The sequence below is a fragment of the Tupaia chinensis genome, unplaced genomic scaffold, assembly GCF_000334495.1.
Source record: "Tupaia chinensis unplaced genomic scaffold, TupChi_1.0 Scaffold144682_1, whole genome shotgun sequence".
Lineage (NCBI taxonomy): Eukaryota > Metazoa > Chordata > Mammalia > Scandentia > Tupaiidae > Tupaia > Tupaia belangeri.
This window is the reverse complement of record NW_006204543.1, coordinates 2,283,911-2,310,644: the sequence shown is the minus strand read 5'-3', so window position 1 is coordinate 2,310,644 and position 26,734 is coordinate 2,283,911. Positions and strand designations below refer to the sequence as shown.

At 57.0% G+C, this 26,734-nt stretch overlaps 1 protein-coding gene across 1 annotated transcript in view; it reads left to right on the top strand.

Moving 5' to 3' along the window:
- Positions 1-26,734, top strand: part of HERC2 (HECT and RLD domain containing E3 ubiquitin protein ligase 2) — a gene marked incomplete in the record, with an annotated part of 143,266 nt that overhangs the window by 27,811 nt on the left and 88,721 nt on the right. The window contains 23 exon segments of the mRNA XM_027767805.1: positions 712-963; positions 2,597-2,790; positions 5,034-5,234; positions 7,694-7,922; positions 8,003-8,127; positions 8,603-8,781; positions 10,061-10,245; positions 11,911-12,066; positions 13,259-13,444; positions 17,085-17,255; positions 17,863-17,966; positions 19,351-19,501; positions 20,766-20,980; positions 21,235-21,367; positions 21,462-21,589; positions 21,674-21,869; positions 22,740-22,873; positions 23,358-23,531; positions 23,613-23,749; positions 23,849-24,000; positions 24,841-25,032; positions 25,118-25,305; positions 26,266-26,458. Coding sequence (XP_027623606.1) covers positions 712-963; positions 2,597-2,790; positions 5,034-5,234; positions 7,694-7,922; positions 8,003-8,127; positions 8,603-8,781; positions 10,061-10,245; positions 11,911-12,066; positions 13,259-13,444; positions 17,085-17,255; positions 17,863-17,966; positions 19,351-19,501; positions 20,766-20,980; positions 21,235-21,367; positions 21,462-21,589; positions 21,674-21,869; positions 22,740-22,873; positions 23,358-23,531; positions 23,613-23,749; positions 23,849-24,000; positions 24,841-25,032; positions 25,118-25,305; positions 26,266-26,458 — 3,975 coding nt within the window.

Below are 26,734 nucleotides of genomic sequence, written 5' to 3'. Positions count from 1 at the left end.
GCTTTCTTTTCTTTTTTCTTTTTTTGGAGAGGTTTTTTTTTTTTTTTTCTTATTGGGTGTGTACGCTCGCCAGAAAGACAGAGAGAGACAGAGAGATAGAAAGCAAGAAATCACCCCCCAGAGGGCACGGCCATGCCGCAATCCCTTCTCCTCCATTCTCTTAGGATCTTGGGCATGCACTCACTTGCGCCTGGTGTGAGTTTAAGCCACTGGCTCTGGGACTCGAACTGCGGTCGACTACATGGGAGTCCAGCGACATAGCCATTACGCCAACTGCTGGTCCCCAGCCTCCGCTTTCTTAATTGCTCCTGGAGTCACTCTGGATATAAGTAGACTCGGGTTGTTAGTAATCACCCCTGTGAATGGTAGTGGTCTGGATCTGTGCGCATTGCTGCTTATATTACTTCTAGCCACGTTAATTCCCTTAGAGCACCAACAGGTGGCTTGGTGGTTAAGGCACGGGATCCGACATGGCCGACTCCACAGTTTGGGTCCTGGAACTATGGGCTTGAAAAATCACACCAGGACACGTGCATGTCTGCCCCAAATCCCAAGAGACAGAAAAGGGATTGTGGTGTGGCCTTCCTGCTGGGGGTGATTACTCACTTTCTGTCTCTTTCCAGCAAGTGCAGTGCGAGTCCTATGGCGAAAAATATTTTAAAAAACCCATTAGAGCGTAACGTCATTTCTTCTTAATGCCGTGCATTTCAGGGCAGGTGTGGTCCTGGGGAGACGGTGACTACGGGAAGCTGGGCAGAGGTGGCAGCGATGGCTGCAAAACCCCAAAGCTGATTGAGAAGCTGCAAGACCTAGATGTCGTCAAAGTTCGCTGCGGAAGTCAGTTCTCCATCGCCCTGACCAAGGACGGCCAAGTGTATTCGTGGGGCAAGGGTGACAACCAGAGACTTGGCCATGGCACTGAGGAACACGTGCGCTATCCCAAACTCCTGGAAGGCTTGCAAGGTGAGTGCATCTGCGAATTTTTATAACCCCGGGAGCGGGGGTAGTTCATTTAGCAACTTTAAAAATGTTCAGTCTGTTCTTTTTGTTTCTATACATACTCTTGTCAAAGACAGAGTGTCTCCCCAACACCTTCCCCCCCACACACCGTGGGACACGGTCATTTTCAGCACGCACATGCAGGCGTGCAGTGTGGTTTTGAAGCCAGTGGGGACAAGACTTACACTGTGGTCAGCCGTGCGGGACTCGTCTCCCGTAAGCTCCGCTGCGGGGCTGGGCCAGGGCCTTCTTTCCTGACCCTGGCATTCCGTGAGCAGACCATCATCAGTTTTGGTCTAATGAGCGCTTTCCTTGTCGCTCTGCTCACTGGATGGTGGGCTTGCAGGAGGGGATCTTTTCGCTTACCGTGGTAGGGCTTTTTAGCTGTGTTATGGTCTATATGGTTTCTGAGAAATGCCCCTTCAGTTAGCCACGTTATATTTATTAACAAGGAAGGATAAAACCCTTTGCTAACACTATTTAAAGGTAAAAGTGCTGTTTGTACCTAATTTATCTTTGGCGTGAGAATAGATTTCCCTTAAAGAAAACTTTCTTAGTGAAGAGTGCGCTTCACACGGTTACGACTGGGACAGAAGAGTATAGCCTAGTAGTTAAAGATGCACCGTCTCTTCCTGAGCGAGTGTCTAAATAAGGAGAAGAGAACAGCACATCTTTTTATGCCGTACTATTTTTAAAAGGATTTTTATTTGGGGCTGACAGGCGGCATGGTGGTTGAGTGCTGGACACCCAGGTGGCCGACCGCAGTGTAAGTCCCAGACCCGGCGACTTGCCTCCTTACGCTATCTCTCTCCCTCTCTGGCCAAGTTAAAATGAACGATTGATTGAATTTAAAAAGTGAAGTTAAATGAAATAATAAAAAAAGAAGGATTTTATTTAATTTCATTCATTCCTTTTTTAAATAATTATTTTATTTTATTTATTCATTCCTTTATTTTAATTTGACCAGACACACACACACACACACACACACACACACACACACACAGAAGGGGGGAGAGTGAGAAAGCAAGCCGCCAGATCCAGGACTTGAACTGTGGTTGGTCATGTGGGAGTGTCCAGTGTCTTAACCACCACACCACCTGCTGGTTCCCGTATAACTTTTTATTATCTTTTTCATAGTTCATAGATTTTAACAAATTGTAGGTAACAAAACAGGAGTTTTAGTAACGTTCTGACAGCAAACGAATTATGTTTAATATTAAGCAACAGATTATCCTTAAGAAATTAAAAGTAGGACCAGCTTCATAGCCTACTGGTTAAGGAAAGCCAGATCCCATATGGCTGGCCTTGAATTCGACTCCAGCCTGGTACCTTCAGAAACACGCTGGGCGCGCGTGCAGTGTGCCCCCAATCCCAAGCAGTTGGAGAGGGAGAGGGGAGGCGGTCTTGGCCGATCTCGCCCCATTCGGGAGTGCTCTCTCCCCTGCTGCTCTCTCTCCACTTCTGTTCCTCCGGTGAATTAAAAGGAAAAGCAAGACAGGACAGGAAAGTCGGTCTTAAATGGCTCCGGCCTGAGCCTCCCTTGCGGTAGCAGCCACAGGCTTCGAGCTGCATCTGCTTCCCCGTCTCCTCTTAGGGAAGAAGGTGATTGATGTGGCCGCGGGCTCTACCCACTGCCTGGCCTTGACCGAGGATAGCGAGGTTCACAGCTGGGGGAGCAACGACCAGTGCCAGCACTTTGACACCCTGCGTGTGACCAAGCCGGAACCTGCTGCCCTGCCGGGCCTGGACACCAAGCACATAGTTGGAATAGCCTGTGGGCCTGCCCAGGTACTGAGGATTGCGGGCTGGGTACCTGTTTTTTTTTAAGGGAGGTTTTTGCTATAGGGCGCAGATGCTCACTGGAAAGGGAGAAACAGAGAGACAGAAAGTGAGAAGTCATCCCGGGGGGGATGGCCACGCCACAATCCCTTCTCCTCCATTCTCCTCTCGGGATCTTGGGCACGCACACAGACTCGCCTGGCATGAGATTAAGCCGCCGGGTTCAGGACTCAAACCGCGGTCGACTATGTGGGAGGCCAGCGACATAGCCATTACACCATCTGCTGGTCCTGTGGGCTGGGGACTTTGGAAAGCTTGGAGCGGCTGCTCTTTGCCAGCATGGCCCCAGAATCCCATCGACCTCGTGTGCTGCCCCGTGTTCTGAGGCTGTCCCACATTCCCTGGTTGGGCTGGGCGTCCCGGTGTGTGGGCACGTGCACACGCGTCACCTCCTCCTTTCCAGTCTGCGTGTCTTACCGTCCTCTCCTCGTCTTTCCCTGGCCGGGGCTGCTAGTGTGGTCCGGATAGGGAGGAGGGGAGGGGGCTCCGGCCGTGTTCCCGGCCGCGGGGCGCAGTCCGGCCTTTCCCCAGCAGCCTCAGCGCAGTGTTAGCCGTGTGCTCCGTCTCTGTCTTCGTCTGTCTGTAGGTGCCTCATCGATGAAGGCAGTTCCTTCCCACTTTTTTGAAGTTTTCTGAACCTTGGATGGGTGTTGCAATTCGCCAGGTCCCCTTTCTTCTCAGAGGACGTGCCTGTGCAGCTTTCCTTCTCCCCGTTAGCCTGTCAGTGTGAAGGGACGCTGCGTTCCCGTACTGACCAGGCCTGCATCGCGGGGTAACCCTCCCCCGGAGGTGGCTGTGTGTGGTCGGAACTGATTGTGAATCATTTATTTTTCTTTCCAGTTTTCGCTATAGGGCTCATGTGATCATGAGAGAGAGAGACAGAGAGAGAGAGAGACAGAGAGAACTCACCCCGCAGGGGTCACGGCCACACTGCAGTCCCTTCTCCGTTCTCCTCTTGGGATCTTGGGCACACATGCACGCGTGCCCCGTGTGCTCATCAGGCCTCCGGGTCTGGGACTGGCACCGCACGGTCAGCCACGTAGGATCCAGGGCTTACCCTTCATGCCCCCTGCTGGCCTGCAGACACTTTGGAGGGTTTTTCTGTTGATGCCCATCAGATAGTGGCTTGTGAGTTTCTTCGTGTTGCCTGCTCTGATGTATCGGTAAAGCTGGCTGCACGAGTGTCGAGTCTGCACCTGTTGGTGCCACTTGGCACACAAGCCACACGGGAGGGCCAGGAAAGGGGCGTCGTGGCATCTGATGGACCAATCCGCTGGGGCGGGGGTCTCACATGAAGTACCTTGTCTGAAAACTGTATCGGCACCAGTCTCCCTCTCTTTATTTCTAGAGCTGTCTAGACTAGGTGGTGTTTCTTCTTTGAATGTCTGTGAGTCCATCTGAACGTGGAGATTTCTCTCTCTAAAGGTTTCAGACCGCAGATTCTGTGTAGCAGGCACAGAACTGCTGAGGCACGTCCGTCTCTGCGGGTGGTTTCCTGCCTGTGGCCCTGCATGCTCCGCTTCAGCTGAGGTTAAGCTCACTGGCGGTGCTGTCCCGTCCTCCTAGCTCCTTGCTGTCCCTCGCCCGCCCTCTTCCTGGGAAGCGGAGTGGACGCGGCTCTTGTCACTTGTGTGCTGCGTCAGGTGGACCGAAAGCCTCGCTGCCCCTGTCGTCGCACAGCCGTGGTTTTGAGGGAAGAGATTTCTCAGAACCTCTCCTGGTTTTTTAGGTTTTTGCTGTAGGGCGCATGTACTTGCTAGAGAGACAGAGACAGTGAGAGAGAAAGTGAGAAATCACCCCAGGGGTGGCCATGCTGTAATCCCTTCTCCTCCATTCTCATCCTGGGATTTTGGACACTCATGCACACATGCCCAGTGTGATTTTCAAGCCAGCAGATCTGAGACACGAACCGTGGTCAGCTGTGTGGGAGGCCAGCACCTTAACCACCTTGCTATCTGCTGGCATCACCGCTCTACTTTTTTATGTGTCCAAATGAGCCAGGGCAAGTGAAATGGGAGACAGAGTTGGAAGCTTCTGGGATGTGAGCTGGCAACCACAGAAGCTCACGCAGACATGGCAGCAGGCGGGAGGAACAGTGACAGGCGGGCGTCTGCTCGCACCCGGCGGTGATGGCCCTGTGCGGCAGGCGTGGCGCGACTGGTCCTTCACAGGCTCTTGCACTTCTCCCGTAGAGCTTCGCGTGGTCCTCTTGCTCCGAGTGGTCCATCGGCCTGCGTGTCCCCTTCGTGGTGGATATCTGTGCAATGACGTTTGAGCAGCTGGACCTCCTGCTGCGGCAAGTGAGTGAGGGCATGGACGGCACCGCAGACTGGCCCCCTCCTCAGGAGAAGGAGTGCATGGCGGTGGCGACGCTGAACCTCCTGCGACTCCAGGTGACCGCGGTCTCCCCACCCCTCGTGTCTGTGTCTTGAGGACATGTAAGGATGTTCGTGCATAGCGGAGGGCGTGGCTCGACCAGTCAGGTGAAAGGCTCCAAAACACGTTGTGAGGAGTAAAGGGTGCAAGGCTCACTAACCTCAGTCCGTGGCTCTGTGTCCACCTGTACTCGGGGAGTGTCCGGGCAGGGCCTCTGCTGCTCTGTCCTCCTGCACGCAGGGAGTGTCCGGGCTGGGCCTCTGCTGCTCTGTGTCCACCTGCACGCAGGGAGTGTCCGGGCTGGGCCTCGGCCTCTGCTCCTCTGTGTCCTCCTGCACACAGGGAGTGCCCGGGCTGGGCCTCTGCTGCTCTGTGTCCACCTGCACGCAGAGAGTGACCCGATGGGGCCTCTGCTCCTCTGTGTCCTCCTGCACACAGGGAGTGCCCGGGCTGGGCCTCTGCTGCTCTGTGTCCACCTGCACGCAGGGAGTGTCCCGACGGGGCCTCTGCTGCTCTGTGTCCACCTGCACGCAGGGAGTGTCCAGGCTGGGCCTCTGCTGCTCTGTGTCCACCTGCATGCAGGGAGTGCCCGGGCTGGGCCTCTGCTGCTCTGTGTCCACCTGCACACAGGGACTGTCCGGACGGGGCCTCTGTTGCTCCGATCGCTCGTCAGCACTTCCCGGGGGGCAGCCTCTGCCTTGCCGTTTGCTGCATACATGGGAATGACAGGCTGAGGCTGCTGCTGACCAAGGAAAGGCCAAGCCCGGCCACGAGGCTGGTGTCTCTCCTGAACTGACAAAGCTCTGTTCGGCAGAGAGCGAGCTCCCTAAGGCACATGCTTGCCCCTCAGGTGAAGGTCAACATAGAGAGTATGGAAATGCCCTTGCCAGTTTAGGGCCAGCAGGTGGCCTGCTCCCTAAGGCTCTGCACTCCCACATGGCCGAAGGCTGCGGGAGAGACGGCGAATTAGAAAGCAGCAGTTGCACCGACCACGGTCCGAAGGGCACCCTCCCAGGTTGATAGAGGGGCCAGCCTCTCCACAGCCCGTCAGAGCTCTCTGCCTCGTGCGCGGGTGAGGGCTTACTTGTTCTGTAACTTCAGTTACGGTCTTCCCCCAGTCTCAGGTTTTACATCTCGATTAAGTTGTGAGACTTGTCACTTCATCCCTGAGATGACTTCCTTTGGTATCTCCTCCCTCCTGAGGAAGCCGGCTCGGTACATGTCGATGGGCCTCACTTCCACCCAAGGATCGCAGCTTCTGTGCGTTTACGCAGAGGGCGCGTGCACTCCCTGGACGGGGACGGGACAAAGCACCCCCACGTTCCCGGGCTTAGCCCTGCTGCCGTCCCTCCCCACACTTCCCCCTCCCTGCAGCTCTGGGCACACGTGCACACGTGCCCTGCGTGTTTCTAAAGCTGCCGGGTCTAGGCCTCAGACCGCGTATCCAGCCATGTGGCCCCAGCTGCCTTAACCACCATGCCGCAGGCTGGCCCATTTTTTAAAGATTTGCTTTAACTTTATTCATTTATTTACTTATATGGCCCTGCTTTTAATTTGACCAGAGAGGGACAGAGACAGAGACAGAGAGAGAGAGAGAGAGAGAGAGAATGAGAAAGCAAGTTGCCAGGTCTGGGACTCGAACTGCAGTTGGCCCTGTGGGAGTCTAGCACTCTTAAACCACGACGCCACCTGGCGCCCCCACAGCTCTCTCAGTGGTATCAGGTCTGGCTTTGTGCGCTGCCTCAGGGGCTGCCAGAGCCCTCTGTGAGCACCTCCGGTTCAGCCTGTCCTCCCGCCGGCTCTGTGCGCATGTTTGTGACGTGAGGACTGTCCACTGGAGGGACTGCATGTCCTTGGACGCCTCCTCACAGCGGGCCTGGCGTGCCCTTCTGGTAGGGTGGTGGGGTGGTGGGGTCTCCTCCCGGCCTGGGCCTGGTGTGGGCACGGCCCGCTGTCAACAAGTGGTCCTGGGCAGCTCCCAGGCAGCTGCAGGAGGCCCGGGTGCAGTTCTCTTTGTGGGCAGTAGGGGGCCACCGCTGTTCCCTGTGGAAGGTTGGGCCAAGCCTGGAGGGCCCAGGCCTGCCGTGGGCGTCTCTGGGTGGTCCGCTTTGCCCTGGAGGAGCCTCGTAGCTTCAGCCTGGCTCTGCATGTCCCCACGGCTTTCTGGACACCTCCTGCCCGTTATTGCTCTGCAGGTTGTCGAGGGTGGGTGGAGGCTGCCACTTCTGCATTGGCTGATTCTCCAACTGACCTTGAGCTTTCTCATGTACACGTTCCTGGTGGGGTTAAAAACAACTTTCTATAAAATACCTTACAATGGATTCTCAACGTCTACGGGCAAGAATTTTCCGAGTCCAGCTTATAAAGTTCGTACTGGGCAGTCCCTTGGTTATCTAAAGTGGGGTTTACTAGTCTGTACTACGCCCTCGACCCCATGCTCTCAGGGTGCTGAGTGACGGCGTCTCTCTCCTTCCAGCTGCACGCTGCCATTAGTCACCAGGTCGACCCGGAATTGCTTGGTCTGGGTCTGGGCAGCACCCTCCTGAACAGCCTGAAGCAGACCGTGGTCACCCTGGCCAGCAGCGCCGGCGTGCTGAGCACCGTGCAGGCGGCCGCTCAGGCCGTGCTACAGAGCGGCTGGTCGGTGCTGCTGCCCACCGCTGAGGAGCGGGCCCGGGCGCTCTCTGCCCTTCTGCCCTGCGCAGGTGGGCCAGGGAGGAGAGGGCGGGCACAGGTGGGGTGCTGCTTCTCTCGGGTCAGTTTCAGGCTGCTCCTCCTTGTCTAGTTTCAGGCAATGAAGTCAACGTGAGTCCCGGCCGTCGGTTCATGATTGATCTCCTGGTGGGCAGCTTGATGGCTGACGGAGGGCTGGAGTCGGCCTTGAACGCGGCCATTACTGCGGAGATCCAGGTAAGGCCCCGGGGGTGCACAGGAGCCCATGGGGTGGCTCACCAGGCCGCGAGGGGGAGCAGGCACGCCGACCCCAGCAGAGGGAGCCGCAATTTGCTGGGCCTGAGTGAGCGTGTGCTATGCCAGGTGGCTTTGCCCCTTACATCCAAACCAGCGTGTGTGAGCCGTCGCTCTCCCGTCCTCGTGGAGCAGATGGTGGGCGTGGGCAGATCACAGTGATGTTTGTGGAGCCAGTGGCACGGGTGAAGATTTTAGGTCTCTCCAGAGAGGCTGGAGACCCTGCAGTGGCAACGTGGAGACCGGGCCTAGAGGACCAGCAGCCTGTTTCGACGCTGAGTCCCCAGGCACTGGGGTTTCATTGGGGCGCATGCAGTGGCTGGGCCTCCAGGCATGGGGGCTAGGATTCGCTTGGACCTCCACACTTCGCACTTGCTGGTAAACCCATCGGTAACCAGTCTCTGCCTGGGCATTACAGGACATTGAAGCTAAAAAAGAAGCACAGAAGGAGAAAGAGATCGACGAGCAGGAAGCGAGTGCCTCAACTTTCCACAGAAGCCGGACTCCCCTGGACAAAGACCTCATCAACACGGGCATCTGCGAGTCCGCTGGCCGGCAGTGTCTGCCGCTCGTGCAGCTCGTCCAGCAGCTCCTCAGGTGGGTGCGGCCGTGGCCCGCTTCCTGGTGCTCCCGCTTCCTGGTACTCCCGCTTCCTGCAGGCTGCGTGTGGTGAAGACCCTGGAAATGGTCTAGGGCAGGTTTCGGTCAGCAGCAGACCCTTGGATGTGGACGACAGGGGAGGCTGGTGTGTGTGGAAATGCCGCAGAGTCTCACGGCAGAGAAAGTGCAGTGGGCATCGGGCAGTAGCCGTGTGAAGGGTCCCTCCCTCAGCAGCAAGCAGGCAGATGAGGGGGGAATAGCAGGCAGATGTGGTGGGAATCACAGTGGCAAGAGTATTTACAACTGGCCGGGCCACCGCCTCTTTCTGCACACTGCAGCCGTGCACGTCCTGCTTCGCGAGGCAGCTTTGAGCGCAGGACAGATGACGTGGTAGAGTGGCGAGGCTTGCTCTGGAGGTGGGCCGGGCGGAGGTGAGCCCCGTCAGGCTCGGGCTGTCAGCAGACGCTGTCTGGCAAAGGCAGACCTTTTGGTAACAGGCCGTTCAAAAGAGTGAAAGAGCAAGGTGAGTTTGAAAGGCATCTGCTCGAAATGGGAAATGATGGCCCCTCTGTTTAGCGGTCAGAATGTGGCTCCTGGTCTGTCTTACTTTCCGTGCGGAGAGTGGAGCCCCGCGGGCAGGCTCAGGCACTGGGCCAGGGCGGGGGCCCTGGGAGGGACAGGGTATTTCAGACATTCTGACCGTTCACTTCACCAGTGGGAAACGAGCGGATCGCCTCAGCATAGTCGGGGTAGTGGCCAGAGCTCGGAAACTGTTCTTAGGAAATCCCAGCGTGCCTGCTTATATGAAATGGGCCGGAGAAGAACAGCTTGCTCATTTGTTTATTTCATGAGAGAGTAAACTAGAGACAGAGACAGGAACCCACTGGGGTCGTCACGCTGCAATGCCCCCCCCAGCTTAGCCAGCTCTGGTCCCGTGTGCACGTGTGCAGCCAGCATGCCCAGGGAGTGCTAGAACACAGACACAGGCCCTTTCCTGCATGGGCCCTTTCCCGGCCTAGACTTGCCCCCTTTAAGTAGGCTCCTGCAGCCTTCGGGCTACACGTTTATGAGGCAAAGGGGCGTCGTGTCTTCACAGCCTCCTGAGCGTCTCTGGTCGGTCTGACCGAGGCTGTGGTCCTTGCCGCACCTCTGACGCGTCCCAGGGGATGCCATGTGTGCTCTGACTTTCTGACCGTAGTTTGCGTCATTTCCCCTCCCTTCCCTTCCCTTTTTGACAAAATGACTAGTTTGGCTCTGTGGTCCTCTCCCCCCGCAGAAACATCGCGTCTCAGACGGTCGCCAGGTTGAAGGATGTGGCCCGCCGGATTTCCTCGTGCCTGGACTTGGAGCAGCACAGCCGCGAGCGATCCGCCTCGCTGGACCTGCTGCTGCGGTTTCAGCGGCTGCTGATCAGTAAGCTGTACCCAGGAGACAACAGCGCCCAGAATGCGGATGCTTCCAGTAAGCCACCTCCAGCGTGGGTCTCGTGTGCTCCCTGCTTCTACCCCGGCCTTTCAGTGCGCTCGCTCTGTCCTCCCTGGTGGTTCCTGTGCCGTCCAACGCACCTCCTTAGGGAGTTTCATTTCACATCCCTATTTTGCCGGACTGTTTCTACATTAGACTCATCAATGTTTTTAATTCCATTTCCTCAACATTTAAATTCTTTTTAATTTTTCAGAGAGATTTTTGCTATAGGGTACATGCACTCTCCAGAGAGACAGAAAAGCAAGAAATCCCCTCTGCAGGGGGATGGCCATGCCACAGTCCCTTCTCATCCATTCTCCTCTTGGGTTTTGGGAATGCACACACATGCATGGGTCCAGGGCTCAGACCATAGTCAACTCTGGGAGTCCAGCCGTGTTAACTGGTACGCCATCTGCTGGGCCCAGCATTTAAATGGTTTAAACGTGGGAAATCGTGTCCTTCATGCTCAGTTTGTTCTGTGTGTTAGTTCTGGAAGGCTGGAGGGAGACCGATGTGACGCAGCCAGCGACAGACCACTCCCGTGCTGTGTGGGAGCCTGCTGGTGCAGTGGGGGAACGGCTGTGGGAGAGTACCTGGGCCTGGGGTACAGCCCCGCAGAGCTGGGCAGTCCCAGAGGTGCCTGTGAGGGTGCAAACCCAGTGATGTGGCGGGCAGCTCCTTTTCACAAGCAGCTGCTGGCTCTTCAGCCAGTGGTGGAAAGCTCTGCTGCTTTGCTTTGATGTTCTTGTGGCTAGTTTCTGCCAAATACCTCTTTTGTTTCCTTTGATGCCTGTACATGTAGACAGAGCACCCCGCAGTCCCTCATCTGGGATCCTGGGCATGCACGTGCGTGCCTGCATTTCTGTCCATCTGCCGGGTCTGGGATTCTAACCCTGCTTGGCCGTATGGTAGATGGCTTCCTCTGCTCGATGCCTGACAGCTGTGGGATGGGTGGCCCCAAGTGATCTAGCTCCTTGTACAGAGAGGCTGGGCGCTTGTAGGTGACAGAAGTGTTCAGGCTCAAGTCGGCGAGTCTGTATTCTGAAAGTGGTGACTGTCTTGAAGAGAGACGGTCACCAGGACTGAAAAGCTGTGATGAGCCACGTAGGTGGAGAATTCGTAAGCCTGAAAGACGCCGGACTTTGCTCGTCAGGAACTGCGCACGAGCTCTAAAGAGACGGTCTGTGCTGGATGTCGAGCTTCAAAGACCTCTGAGTTACACCTTGCGTGATAAGACTCCCACCGTTTCTAAGGGCCACGTAGTGCAGAGTGTAAAATTCACATGGTCGGAGTTGCTTTCCTTCTGGCTGCCTGGCAGGAAAAGCTCGCTCTAAGGACTGAAGGGCGATAGGCTTGTGCTGGAGGAAGTGACGTGGGTGGCGTGGTGCGCGGGTGAGAAAGCGACGTGGGTGGCGTGGTGCGCGTCCGAGAGAGCGACGTGGGTGGCGTGGTGCGCATCTGAGAGAGCGACGTGGGTGGCGTGGTGTGGGTCCAACAGAGCGACGTGGGTGGCGTGGTGCGCGTCCGAGAGAGCGACGTGGGTGACGGGGTACGCGTCCGAGAGAGCGACGTGGGTGGCGTGGTGCGTCCGAGAGAGCGACGTGGGTGGCGTGGCCGGCGATCACCGTGAGTAGAGGGCTGCAGCTTTCCCACTGTCTTCAGGTCCGGAGCTGATGGGCGTCGGGTCCCTGCTGAAGAAGTACACAGCCCTTCTGTGCACGCACATCGGCGACATCCTGCCCGTGGCAGCGAGCATCGCGTCCAGCAGCTGGCGCCATTTCGCAGAGGTGGCCTGCATCGTGGAAGGGGACTTCACTGGTGCGTTTCCTGCTGTGGGCACAGGTCGTGGAGGGGCGGGTGGAAGCTGCACGCATCCTTTCTGGGTACCTGCCTGCCTCGGCCCTGCACACGCTCGCCCTGGCGCCCGGTCTCCTGCTGTCTGAGTTCCTGATCGTCCTGTCATTAAGCCAGCTGGGGAGGTTGCTTCGCAGCAGGCGTCGTTGGTGGCTTAAATGGACACCATCGTTATCATCTGTGCTTCAAAAATGAGGACAGTGGCGACGGAACTTTTCCTGACAGCATGGAAACCACGCTCCTTTTAGAACCTGTGTAAACTACTGTACTGCATCGTACTGTCTTTTTTTTTTTTTGGAGAGATTTTCACTGTAGGGCGCGTGCGCTCGCCAGACAGACAGAGAGAGACAGAGAGACAGAAAGCGAGAAATCACCCCCCAGCGGGGATGGTCACGCCGCAATCCCTTCTCCTCCATTCTCCTCTCGGGATCCTGGGCACGCACGCACACGCGCCCGGCGTGAGTTTTAAGCCACCGGGTCCGGGACGCGAACCGCAGTCGACTACGTGGGAGTCCAGCGACATAGCCATTACGCTAACTGCTGGTTCCCTACATCGTACTGTCTTAAAGCTAATTTCGTGAGCCTAGAGCTTTTCCCTTTGAGAGATTTTTGCTATGGGGCATGTGTGCTTGCCAGAGACATAGAGAGACAGAAAGTGAGAAATCACCCCCCGGGGGGATGGCCACACCACAGTCCCTTCTCCATTCTCCTCTCAGGATCCTGGGCACACACGCACACGCACCTAGCATGAGTTTTTAAAGTCACCGGGTCTCGGACTTGAACGTGGTCGATTGACCGTGTGGGAGGCCAGCGATGTAACCGTTATGTCATCAACTGGTCCCTAGAGCATTGTTTCTGAGAGCCTTTTCTTTGTGATAGAAAGCATATAGGGAAACACTTCATTTTCTGAATAAAACACTATAGTTCGTAGGTCTGTGTTTGAAACCCAGCATTACTGAAAGGTCTTTGTGTAACTCGGGGGCTCCGCTAGGTCGTTACCGTTTCCGCGTCTAAAATGAAAGAGAAAATGCTCCTGCAGAGACAGGCCAAAGGGCAGGCACCCCTTATCTTATGACTTTCCAGAATTTCAGTGTAGATCAAGTGTGTAAGGCGCTCTTATTTCAGTTTTAATCCTTTTTTCCCTTTCCGTGGGTAGGCGTCCTCCTCCCAGAACTGGTGGTCTCTATTGTGCTTCTGCTCAGCAAGAACGCTGCTCTCATGCAAGAGGCGGGGGCCGTGCCTCTGCTGGGCGGCCTGCTGGATCACCTGGACCGGTTCAACCACCTGGCACCGGGGAAGGAGCGGGATGACCACGAGGAGCTGGCCTGGCCCGGCATCCTGGGTATGGCACCCTACCCCCAGGGGTCACTGAGCCTCGTCCTGTCTCCACTCGCGTTTGCATCTCGAGCGGCGTTTCACAGAGGAGGGCCAGCCCAGCCATTCGCTTTCCCTGTCGTGGTCACACAAGTGGGAGATGAAGGTAGTCCAGACCAGAAGGGAGGTAGACTTTCACACTGGTCCTTGTTAAATCCTGAAATGGACGCTTTTAGAAAGTCAGGAAAGCCCTTTCCTGGGCAGCGTCTCCGGGAGGTGCTGTTGAGGCGGGTAGGTACGCCCGGCTCAGGAGGCGGGGGAGGCAGAGGCTTTCCCAAGCCAGTGCTTTTCTCCAGTGTGAGCCGAGTGCTGCCCCAGTGGCGCTGTTCCATCGTGCACGCCAGAGCAGAGCGGAACTTGTCTGCCGAGGTGTGAGGTCGGTGGGTCTGAGGCTGAGTGACCATGCGCTGTGCGGTTCTGGATTCCTGGCCTTAGAATCACTAGGCGTGATGAAGCTTTGGTTTTTTAAAAAAATGATGTCCTTTATTTTATTTAGTATCAATGTTATTTTTAATTTGACCAGAGTGAGGTACAGAGAGAGACAGTGAGTGAGAAAGTGAGCTGCCAGGTCCAGGACCTGAACTGTGGTCAGCCATGTGGGACTCCAGTGCCTTTAACCACCGCACCACCTGCTGGCCCCTAAGCTTTAATTTTTTTTTTTTTTTTGGAGAGGTTTTTGCTATAGGGCGCCTGCACTCCCCAGACAGACAGAGAGATAGAGACAGAAAGCGAGAAATCACCCCCCAGGGGGGATGGTCACACCGCAATCCCTTCTCCTCCATTCTCCTCTCGGGATCTTGGGCATGCACGCACACGAGCGCGGCGTGAGTTTTAAGCCACCGGGTCCGGGACGTGAACCGCGGTCGCCTACGTGGGAGTCCAGCGACATAGCCATTATGTTAACTGCTGGTTCCCTAAGCTTTAATTTTTAATCAAGTATGAAACTTGAGCTAGGTGGGCTTTTCCTTCTTTGTCCATTTTTACTTTATTTTTTATTTACCAGGGAGTAGGTACACTTGCCAGAGAGAAAGAAAGGAGGAGAAAACCGCCCCCCACCCCCCGTGGGGCACAGTCATGCCAGTCTCTCCCCACCTCTCCATCTGGTTGGGATTTTAAGCATGCATGCACGTGCACCCGGTGTGTTCACAACACCCCCCACTGGGCCCAGGATTTGAGCCACACGGTTGAGCACGCAAAATCTGCCGCCCTCACCCACGAGTCCACGGGGCCAGCTCTCTCTTCCCAGTGTAGATAGCCTTCTTTGTAGCACAGGAGTGTCCGGTACGGAGTAGCAGTTGCCCTGAGGAGAGCAGCCCCAGATGTCGGCCCCCGTGTTGAGGCGCTCCATGTAGTTAGTGCCTCCAGCACCGCTTGTCCCCTTTCACTCAGGAGTCAGCCTAAATGCTACTTTTTATCTCGGCTCTTACTAGGTATGATTGAAGGCATTTAATTTGCTCAGCGGTTTACTCCTTTTCAAACCTTTCTAAGTTGTGGAATACACACGAAACAGTTCCTTGATCACAGAGAAATCTGTGTCACCTCCCTCCCAGTTAGGAAACAACATGGCAGGGCCCTCCTAAGCGTGCCTCCATCTCTGCCTCTCACTTCTCTCGAGTACCTTATCGTTGCTTTAATTAAACGCAGCTCCGTTCTTGGCTGCTGGGTTCTCTGAGTGGGGTTCCATGCTCGCGCCCCTCGTGCTGGCTCATCTCCACTGTTCGGCTCTGTCCCCGAGCCCTGTCATTCCTATCACGGTATTGGTGGTGTACCCTTGTTTGTGCCGCAGTGGAGCCATCCCACCTGTTCCCAGGGTTAGATTGCAGTGCCGAGCTGGTCTGACCGTCCCGGGTGTCACTTGGTGGAACGGCTGGTCCGCAGAGGACGCTTGCCTGTGGGAGGCCAGCTGCCCGTGGCGGAAGTGCTGCTGCGTCTGCACTGCAGGGGAAGTGCTCCCGCGCCTCCTCCCACCCAGCCTGGCACTGCTGGGTCCCTGCTGCTCAGTCCTCGTGAGGCGTGCAGCCTTCCCCACCCAGCCTGGCACTGCTGGGTCCCTGCCGCTCAGTCCTCCAGAGGCGTGCAGCCTCCCCTTGTGTGCATGCACCAGCAGGCGCCCTTGTCTGCGAGGCGCCAGTTCAAGTCCTCTGCCCGTTGTTCGTCTTTTCATTTCACGCTATCTCTGTCCGGAAGAGAGGGATGGAGGAAGAAAGACGGGTGCCTTCTACAGGGTCTCGTCACCCTGCGCCCCCAAGCTGCACCTTCCCCACTCGCAGCTACAAGGCCACACGTGCACACTCCCGGCGTGGTTCGGGTCTCCCGGTCCTCTGCCCTGCACAGGGCGCTCTGCTGTGCCGCCCCGGCTGGCCTGGGTGCCGTTTCCCACCGTGTGCAGTCGCAGCAATGTTTCTGATGGGCAGAAGTTAGTGTGAATGAAATGCAAGCTATCTTTTTATGTCAGTTCATTTTGTGCTTTAAGCAATCTTTATTCACATATTCTTCCATATTATATCTTAAAAGTCCTTCTGTATTTTTTTTTTTAATTTGCAAAGGCACGTACTTTCATCAGAGAGAAAGAGAAAGAGAGAGAGAAAGAGACAGCACCCCCCACCCCCAGGGACTGGCCATGCCATATCCCTTCTCCACTTCCCTCTCTTGTTGAGATTTTGAGCAGGTGTGCACATGCCTAGTATATTTTTCAGACCGCTGGGTCCAGGCCTCAGACCACACAGTCGACCTCGTGGGGCTCAGTCACCTTCACCACTACGTCACCCGCGGGCCTGGCTTTGTGGTATTAACGTTAACATTTAGTGCAGTAGTGCCCTTGGAGTGGACTTCCGTGCTGCATGGCCCCGCCTTCCCTTCTGGGAAAGTGGGCCTGGGCGCGTGTGCTGCTGGTCCTCTGCAGAGCCCTGGCTTTGCCCTCGCGGTCTGGTCAGCACGAGGTGCGGGAAGTACGCGGCCCAGCCTGACCCCCCCTGCTGTCCCCGGGGTCTCCTCACCCCGGGAGCCCTGTCACTTCCCAGGCCACCGATCAGGTTTTCCTGTTTAGTGGGTCATTAAGAATTACCGCCTTTTATTAATTCGATCATTTTTACTCGGTAGCTTTCCTTTTTCCCAACACGTGCATTTAGAAGTACAGACATCCCCAGGCATAGATATGGCTGTATGTCGTAAGTTTTTTCTAGTGTTTTTCCCATCGCTCATTTCAGTTCATTTTCTAGTTTCCATGTGACTTTCTTTTTGTAATTTCGGGTTACTTTGAAGAAAGTGTTCTGTGATTTCAAGTGTCTGGAGAGTGTTTTGCCGCCCGCCTCTAGTCCGAGTGCCTGTGGTCAGCACACGCGCCGCAACCTGGTTTCTTCAAAGCCTGTTGAGCCTTGCGCTGTGGACTGGCGCATGGCCACAGCCGAAACCCAGACCGCGTGTGCTTTATGTTTACCCTCTGTACTTAGGGAGGCTGTCGGGGCCTTTGTGGTGTCAGTTAGAGACAGGCGTGGCACACCGCCGTGGCACTTAGGGGTTGGTTTCTCCGTGTAGTCCTTTCACACAGTTTGTTTTTGCAGTTTCCCTGTTGACCTACCGAGTGACTGATTTGGTTTCTGTATATACAGAGTCATTTTTTACAGGTCAGAACTGTAGAAATAACGAGGAAGTGACGCTTATCCGCAAAGCCGACCTGGAGAACCACAACAAGGATGGGGGCTTCTGGACCGTGATCGACGGGAGAGTGTACGACATAAAGGACTTCCAGACACAGTCGCTGACGGGGAGCAGCATCCTCGGTGAGTGTGCTTCGCGCCTCACAGGGCAACGCAACGCGGAGCTTCTCAGCAGAGCAGTTGGCTTAAAGATGGTGCCTGGGGACCAGCAGATGGCGTAATGGCTATGTCGCTGGACTCCCACGTAGTTGACTGCGGTTCGAGTCCTGGACCTGGTGGCTTAAAAACTGATGCCCGGCGTATGTGTGCGTGCGTGCCCAAGATCCCAAGAGGAGAATGGAGGAGAAGGGACTGTGGCATGGGCATCCTCCCTAGGGGGATTTCTCACTTTCTGTCTCTCTGTCTCTCCAGTGAGCACACACATCCTATAGCAAACATCTCTCAAACAAACAAAAACCCTCCGTAGGTCTGCCCCAGCCCCGCGGGTTTTATGTACCTGTGACGGCGTCCATCTTGTCCGCAGACTGAGGCCCGTGTGGAGAGTCTCTCATCAGTACACACATTCCGAGCCCTGAGCCAAGCTGGCCCTGCCACCCTGGGGTAGGGCGGGAGCTCCGTGTGCCCTGGAAGCCCTCTCTCTGGCATTAACCTGCCCGATTGCTTCCCAGTCACCATTCCCACCATAGCTGCCTTGGCAAGTGGTGTTGAAGTCGTGTTGCTTCTTGTTCAGCTCAGTTTGCAGGAGAGGACCCGGTGGTGGTTTTGGAAGCTGCTCTGCAGTTTGAAGACACGCGGGAGTCGATGCACGCCTTCTGTGTTGGCCAGTATTTGGAGGTGAGGCTCTGCACCAGAGGGACACGGGGGACATCCATGGAGACCCTCTGCATGTGTTTGTGACGGGCGATGTTTTTTACCTGCAATGCTGAGATCTAGGCGTCTGAGTCAGCAGGACGAGTGGGCAGCGTGGCGTGGCTGTGGAAGTGTCCCCGAACTGGCTTTCCACACACTCAGGGTCTGTGATGTGCTGGCCTTGAAGCCATTTCAGCAGTTATTCACTTGTGAGAAATACTGATACTATTTTATCAAAAAAGACATTAAATCTTGGTCTTTACAATTTTATTGTCAGCTTGTGTAGAAATTTGGGATGGTAGGCTAGCACGTGGCATGGTGGTTAAGATGGCTGGGTCTCACGTGGCTGACTGCATGGTTAGAGCCCCAGACCCGGTGGCTTGAGAAACACACTAGGCACGTGTGCCTGCATGCCCAAAATCCCCAAAGGAGGGAGAGATGGAGGAGAAGGGATTGCAGAGTGACCATCCGCCATGGGGGTGCTTTCTTGCTTTCTTTCTGTCTCTCTCTGGTGAGTGCATGTGCCCTCTGGCAGAATTTTAAAAATAATAAGAGAGAAATTTGGAATGACTTACTATATGTATTTCTTGGGAAGAACTGTATAGAAGCCTAATTTTTAGAACTATGTCCTTGTGAGGCCAGCAGGAAGCGTGGTTAAGGGCACTGGACTCCCACATGGCTGACCACAGTTCGAGTCCCAGCCCTGGCAGCTTGCTTTCTCGCTTTCCTTCCCTCCCTCCCTCTCTCTCTCTCACTCTGTCCCTCTGTGGTCAAATTAAAATAAATAAATAAAGTTAAATAAAATAATTCTAAAAAGAAAAAGAACCGTGTCCTTGTTAAATGCCCGTGAGACTGGAGTGCCTACACTGGGACTTGCATTTGGGTACCCAGTTAGCGAGAGGCCATGACATTAATTCAGTGCTGTCAGGTAGGGCTTAGGCGTTCTGTGAAGGGGACATTACCTTGGCATGTCCTTTGTCTGTGGGGACCGGGGAAGTCTGAGAGTATTCGTATGTGAACTGTCGCTCTCCTTGCTCAGCGCGTTGGCTCTTGGTCAGAATGGTTTCATTTTCTCCACACTTGTGGTCCTGGCTCTGTAACTTACCGTACATCTGTCAGTTGTATTGATGTCTCACGGGGCCCTTCACGTGTGTAACAGTGCCCCGTGCTGGCTCCAGTTTCCTGTGGGACACCCTTGCAAACCCCTGCCCTGTGCCTCTGCCTTGCACCAGGAGCGCTGTGGGTTTATGTGGTGCCTGCTGCTTCTCTCGGGCACTGCATCTTTAGGGCAGGGACTGTTGCCCTTTCTGGTTGTATGTTTGTGTTGAACCCCTTTCTCTCAGACTGAGGGTGAAATTTGTCTTCCCAGCCTGACCAAGAAGTCGTTACCGTGCCTGACCTGGGAAGCCTGTCTTCGCCTCTGATAGACACGGAGCGGAACCTGGGCCTGCTGCTCGGGCTGCACGCGTCCTACCTGGCAGTGGGCACGCCGCTGTCCCCCGTGGAGGTGGAGTGCGCCAGTAAGAGCAGCACTGCGTGTCCCCCGCGGGCAGGCTCCTTGTGAAGGAGACGCCTGCACGCGGCTCCAGGGAGGAGGGTGTCTGGCCGTGACAGCGGTCCTGACACCGTGTGGGGCCTGGGGGGTGGCGGTGAGGGCTCCACCAAGCACAGCAGGGGTGCCAGCTGCCCAGAGATGCTGCGGGCAGGGCTGGCTGGGCACCACGAGGCCTGTGCGTAGCCTAGGCTGCCCCAGAGGGCCCTGCCACCCTGCCGGCCTCCTCAGAACGCGCTGTGCCGTGGGAGGACGGCTTCACTTGAGGCAGCGAGCAGGTTAGGACCAGGCTGCTCCCGGGCGGGGCCGCTGACCATGCAGAAGATGGGCTCTGGCAGGAAGCCTGGTGCGTGGGGGGGTGAGGAGGGGAGCCGGGCCTGCTTTAGCAGAGCCTCTGCGCAGCTAGAGAGGGTTCCTGAGTGCTCTAGGTCGAGCTGTCAGCTGGGCACCGAGCCGCACACGTGCACGGCAGACGTGCTTGCCATGCAAATGGGCTCCGGAGCAGCGTTTGCTAACGCGGGCGCTGAGACCTGTGAGGTGCCACTCTGGGCGGCTGCCGGTGCATTTTCTGCAGTTCCCATCCGCCCTGGCACGTGGCCTGTCCTTGGTGGACTGGCCCGTCGGCCGCCTCCCCCCACTCACAATACCCTTAGCTCGCTGGAGCTGCCATTCCTGAGGTCTGTCCTTCTGTTAGGGTGTGTGTCGTTTGTCACATACACTCTCTCCTTTGTAGCAGCGCCCACCCGAGGACGTGCTTTGTCTCGCCGACACCCTTCAGGCGTGTTGTCCCCTGCCCGAAGCGCAGCTTCTGTCTCCTCCCAGGTCGCAGCTCAGTGGCTGCTTCCAGAACGCGTGACCCTCAGATAGGGAGCACTGTCCTGTCACTTACACAGTCCCCGTTGCAGGGGGGTGACTGTACAAGGGGAGCCATGCTGCCACTCTCCCTCTTAAGGCGTGCATCCGGTGTTCACGCGGGGTCTCCACATGGAGCTCAGGCAGCTGGGGAGTGGGCTGGAGGCCCTGCGCAGAGTCCAGGTGCCCACTGAAGTTGTGTTGAACCGGACCAGTACCTGCGTTCAGCAAGGCCCAGGAGCCATGGGTCCATCTGTAAATGTGTCACACGTGACTCTCACATGAGTCAGGTGGACGCTCAGCTCCGAGGGCGAGCACCCGTCTTTTCAGCACTTTCCAGAGTGGCGCACTCAGCCTTCTCTGTAATGTGTGTCTTCTAGAGTGGCTGCACTCCTCCCTCTGCTCCGGGGGCCTGCAGACCAGCCAGATCCACTACAGCTACAACGAGGAGAAGGACGAGGACCACTGCAGCTCCCCCGGGGGCACGCCTGCCAGCAAGTCCCGACTCTGCCCCCATAGACGCGCCCTGGGCGACCACTCCCAGGCCTTCCTGCAGGCCATCGCTGACAACAACACCCAGGATCACAACGTGAAGGTGAGCGGCACTCCCCGCGCTGGCTGTGTTCTGCCGACCCGGGCTTTGCTGTGCAGGTGCATCCGAGCTCTGCGATGGACGGGGCCGGCTGTGTAGTTCTGAGCCGGAGGGCGGACTTGGAGGTGCAGCTGGGTCTGAAGCCAGCCGAGTGGTAGAAGCACTGCTGACGGCAGGTCCCTCGGAAGCTGCAGCACCTCGAGGCTCCGTGGAGATGCGGGGTGGCTCCGAAGTTACCTCCTGCCTTTCCATTGCAGGACTTCCTGTGTCAGATTGAGAGGTACTGTAGGCAGTGCCACCTGACCACCCCGATCACGTTTCCTCCAGAGCACCCCGTGGAGGAGGTCGGCCGCTTGCTCTTATGTTGCCTCTTGAAGCACGAAGATTTGGGTAGGCAGCTCCGTGTGCACGTGTGTTGGCGGTGCTGCCAGCCTGCCGACTGCCGTGTGGCTGCCTCCCTTCACACCCTGCCTGTCTTTTCCAGGCCACGTGGCGCTGTCTTTAGTGCACGCGGGCACGCTTGGTGTCGAGCAAGGGAAGCACAGGACGTTGCCCAAGTCTGTGGTGGATGTCTGCAGAGTGGTCTACCAAGCCAAGTGCTCCCTCATTAAGGTGAGCAGCCCACAGCTTATCCCTCTGTGCTGGGTGCTTTCGGGAGCGCTCGGCCTCAGGTCTCTTCCCTGTTCAACTTGGCAGACTCACCAGGAACAGGGCCGTTCGTACAAGGAGGTCTGCGCGCCTGTCATCGAGCGCTTGCGGTTCCTCTTCAACGAGCTGAGACCTGCCGTTTGCAGTGACCTCTCTGTCATGTCCAAATTGAAGCTCTTAAGTTCTTTGCCTCGTTGGAGGAGGGTAACTCAGAAGATCATTCGAGAACGAAGGAAAAAGAGAGGTAAGGACGTAACAGCTGGGACGGTACCGTGCAAGCACGCACATACTCCTGGGTGATTGAATCTGACTCCGGGGAGGCCTTTGGCCACAGAAGCCCTGCCTCTTTCCGAGATAATGATCTGGTTTGGTAACTAATACTCTGAAAAGCCAAGTACTGTAAACTACTAAATCGTTTGGTGGGGAATAAAAGTGGTTTCGTTTTGCTTTTGCGATGTTACCCTGGCAGTGGGGTACACTGCGATGTCACCCTACCAGGTGCTGGTGGAGGGCGACGCCGAGTGCTCTGGTACACAGGGAATTATGGACGGCAACGGGAAGGGGCGCGTGGCCCGAACGGACACACGGCCACCGTAGGGCGCTGTCGGGGAGTCGGGCTGGGCCTGGGCTCCCATCCTGCAGGGCTTGTCCCCGTCAGAGCCCTTGGCTGTGCGCGGCTCTGTCCCCGACGTGGCGTGGCAGGGCTGGCGCCGCCGTCAGTGCCGTCACTGCTTCCTTTTTGGGGAGGTTTTCGCTATAGGGCATGCGCTCGCCAGAAGGACAGAGACAGAGACAGAGAGCGAGAAATCACCCCCTGGGGGGATGGCCACGCCGCAATCCCTTCTCCTCCCGGGATCTTGGGCACGCACGCACACGCGCCCAGTGTGAGTTTAAGCTGCTGGGTCCGGGACTTGAACTGCAGTCGGCTGCATGGGAGTCCAGCGACACAGCCATTACGCCAACTGCTGGTCCCCGCAGTGCCATCATTTCTACTGTTGCAGTTCATGGTGGTGGTTACGTTTCTCCCTATAAAATGTCCTTCATGCAAACGCAAACATTTCTCCATTATATTTACATAGTTCATCTTTATTATGAATGATGTGTTCAAACACAGTTCCTAAGAAGCCGGAATCCACTGAGAGTGAAGAAAAAATTGGGAACGAGGAGAGTGACTTAGAGGAAGCCTGCATCCTGCCTCCTAGTCCGATGAGCGCCGAGAAGAGACCCATCACAGTCAGATCCCCCAAGGTGAAGTACTCCCGTGGTCCAAGTGTCACTGGAGACAGCAGGGCAGGCAGGGCCCGCCAGTGCCCGCCCCTGGGCACTCGCGCAGCTGGAGGGCCGGGAGCTTAGAGGGCTGATGCTCGCAGTGCACTCTCGGGGCAGCTCCGGGCAAGCTCACTTAGCCAGAGAGGCTCGAGGTGTGCCGTCAGGCCCACAGTGGGGCGGCGTCTGTCTCTGGCGCTAATGCATCGTTGCTCCAGAGACTGCACCAGCCCCTGAGGTATCGGTGCGGACGATGACCTGACTTTCCCAGAGTCCTTAGTCCAGAGGGTGTAGATTCTTTCTTAAGCACGTTTCTAGCATTCTCTGCAGCTTACCGTATATTAGTGATTGAGAGCCTCGTACCGACTTAGACCTGTCGGCGTTATCCGTGTGTATTTTATTCAAGTACCTGTTGTCGAGCACACGTGAGTGTGAGCTAACGGGGGACGTTGCTTCCCTCTGCCAGGATAAGTGGCAGCCTCTGCTGAGTGCGGTCCCGGGGGTTCACAAGTACAAGTGGCTGAAGCAGAACGTGCAGGGCCTGTACCCGCAGTCCGTACTCCTCAGCACAGTCGTGGAGTTCGCCCTTAAGGAAGAGCCCGTGGACGTGGAGAAAATGAGGAAGTGTCTCCTGAAACAGGTATGCTTCGGCCGGCAACGCCCGTCTGCCCGTCTGCCCGGCAGCCCATGCGGCACGTGACCTCGTGCCTTCCTGTTGCAGCTGGAGAGAGCTGAGGTGCGCCTGGAAGGGATAGATGCGATTCTGAAGCTGGCCGCCAAGAGCTCGCTCCTGCCCTCTGTGCAGTACGCTATGTTTTGTGGGTGGCAGAGACTGATTCCCGAGGGAGTCGACCTGGGGTAAGCGTCCCTGACTGTTACAGCGGTGGCCGTAAGACGAGACGCGGTCACACTGAAATTCCAAGTCGGCAAGGTTCTAAGGTTCTTTATCTTTGAAAGGGAACCCCTTACGGATTGTCTAAAGGACGTGGATCTGATCCCACCTTTTAACCGGATGCTGCTGGAAGTGACCTTTGGCAAGCTGTACGCGTGGGCGGTTCAGAATATTCGGAGTGTTTTGATGGATGCAAACACCAGATTTAAAGAGCTTGGTGAGTCAAGGGAGGCTCGGTGGTAGAGGCCGGGTGGAGACGGGCTGTTGTCAGTAACGCCAGGAGCACATCAGCCTCGTGTCGTCTGGGCTAGTGACACCTCGGGGACAGTCGCACACGCAGTCTGCTTTTGGGGAGACGTTAGATTGGTGATTGGAGGTGCCTTTAGCTTTCTTGGATCCTGCTAATAAAACCTTCAGAATTTCACAGAGGACATGTCTCGAAGCTCTGTACGGAAGGCCGGCTTTTACGCTCTCACACCCACTTATACCGCGCACTACAGCGTCTGTGTCCCGTGTTAGTGCGTGTGTCCTGCAGAGGTGGAGCATCTCCAGAGAAATGGAGTTCATTTATTTATTCAGAGAGGGAGGGAGGGGCGGAGGGAGGAAGAGAGAGAGAGAGAGAGAGAGAAGGAGAGAGAAAGAGAGAAACAGGGACAGACAGCAGTACTCTGATGGGGTCCTGATGCCGCACTCTACCCCCAGGTTCTGGCAGCCTGGGCACACGCCTGCCCGGCGTACCTGGGGAGGTCTCTGGATAAGAACCGGAAGACTTCCCACGTGGACGTGGCACATGGAGCACTGTGTCCCATTGCCGGGCACCATCCAGCCCCTGGGCCCATTCTCCCTGAAATGAAAGGGGCAGGGCTGCTTAGAGGGGAGCGTCCCACTGTTGTGGGGAGCAGGCTGTGCCTGGCACAGGTGGGGGCTGTCTTGGAACACACCAGAGCTGCCTGAGGCCTCGCTCCGGACAGCCCTGAGACAGACAGGCTTCCAGAAGTGTCTGTGCTGTTGCATCGTGCAGGCAGCAGAAGTGTAAGCGGGTGTCGTTCCTTGCCAGGTGTCCAGCCCGTCCCCCTGCAGACCATCACCAACGAGAACCCGGCAGGCCCAAGCCTAGGGACCATCCCACAAGCGCGCTTCCTGCTGGCGATGCTCAGCATGCTCACGCTGCAGCACGGAGCCAACAGCCTCGACCTCCTGCTCAACTCGGGCACGCTGGCCCTCACGCAGACGGCGCTGCGGCTCATCGGTAGGCCGGCCCTTCCTGTGTCCTGCGTATTTAGGGGGTGCCTAGCTTCTTGGGGGCTCAGCTGCTGTTTTGGGGGCTCTGACAGGTCCTAGTTGTGACAACCTCGAGGAGGACATGAATGCTTCTGCCCGGGGAGCTTCTGCTACGGTTCTGGAGGAGACAAGGAAAGAGACGACCCCCGTGCAGCTCCCTGTCTCAGGGCCCGAATTGGCCGCCATGATGAAGATCGGGACCAGGGTCATGAGAGGTGTGGACTGGAAGTGGGGCGACCAGGTACTGGATCTGACTCTCGTCCACCCGCTGGGGCTATCCTGCACATCTGGGCTCATGATCTAGCGGGGCTGCTCTGCTTGGGGCTGCCGACTGGCAGGGCGCCTGGCTGTCCCCTAGTCCAAGCTGGGGGGACGCTGCGTCAGCCTGCAGAGTGGAAGCTGTCCTCAGCACACGCAGCACACGTGGCACGTGGCCGTGTGCACTGGGACAGCAGTGACGGTGTAGACCCCACTGTGGTCCGTGGCGTGGTGACTGTGAGCCGGCGGGCCGGCCCATGAGGTGCCTCCATCCGGACGTTGGGTGCCCCGGGTGGGCCGGTGGCCGCCTCCTGTCTCCCCGCATAGCACATTGCTTCCACTTCTGCTGGGTCCCCCGGAGGCACCTCGGCAGAGCGCCGGCCACGTCAGGGCCGTGGTCACCTCTGTGCTGTTTCTGTCTTCATAGCCACACTAGGGCATGGGCTTTGTCATGATTGTCTGGGTAGTGAAGGTGCGTGGGGACATGAGCTTCCTCCTGTGAAGATGACAGGCAGGGCTCCCGCTTTGGGCCCGAGGACAGGGAGGTGGAGGGCGGTATGCAGCTGGCGGGAGAAGAGAAGGGTTCATGGGCCAGGGGGGACATGAGCTTCCTCCTGTGAAGATGACAGGCAGGGCTCCCGCTTTGGGCCCGAGGACAGGGAGGTGGAGGGCGGTATGCAGCTGGCGGGAGAAGGGTTCCTGGGCCAGGAGAAGGCCTGTCGCTGCTGGAGCGGCTCCTTGCGAACGCGCTGTGTCCCGCGGTTGCCCTGGGAGAGGAGCCGAGCTCATCATGTCGTGGCGTCTGATTTAAGGGACCGAGCTGTCGGGTCGCAGGCAGGCTGGGGTCTGCCAGGCAGCGTGAAGCTAAATGCGTATGACGTGGGCCCACTGTGGGGCCCCGGCCGGGCCGTGTCTCGGCTGATCTCTGTCTCGGCTTACCTAGGACGGTCCTCCCCCTGGCCTCGGCCGCGTGATTGGCGAGCTGGGTGAGGACGGCTGGATCCGGGTGCAGTGGGACACGGGCAGCACCAACTCCTACCGCATGGGCAAGGAGGGCAAGTACGACCTGAAGCTGGTGGAGCTGCCAGCCCCCACACAGCCGCCGGCCGAGGACTCGGACACGGAGGACGACTCAGGTGGGCAGCTCTGGAGCTGGCGATGGCGCAGCTGCCGTGTCCTGTCGCCTCCGTGGGGTTGACACGGCCCGCCGCATGAGGTGCTCGTGGCTCAGGTTTGCCCCGGGCTGCACGTCGTCCGAGTGCCCCACTGTCCACGTTTCCCCTCGGTCCCGCTCTGGCTCCCGCTGCCGTGTGGGGTGAGGACGTGTAACCTCACCCCTGCGGGTCCCATGTGGACAGTGCTGAGCTTGCCTCTCGGGGGGTCAGCAGGGCGGCATGCTAAGGAGCCAGGTG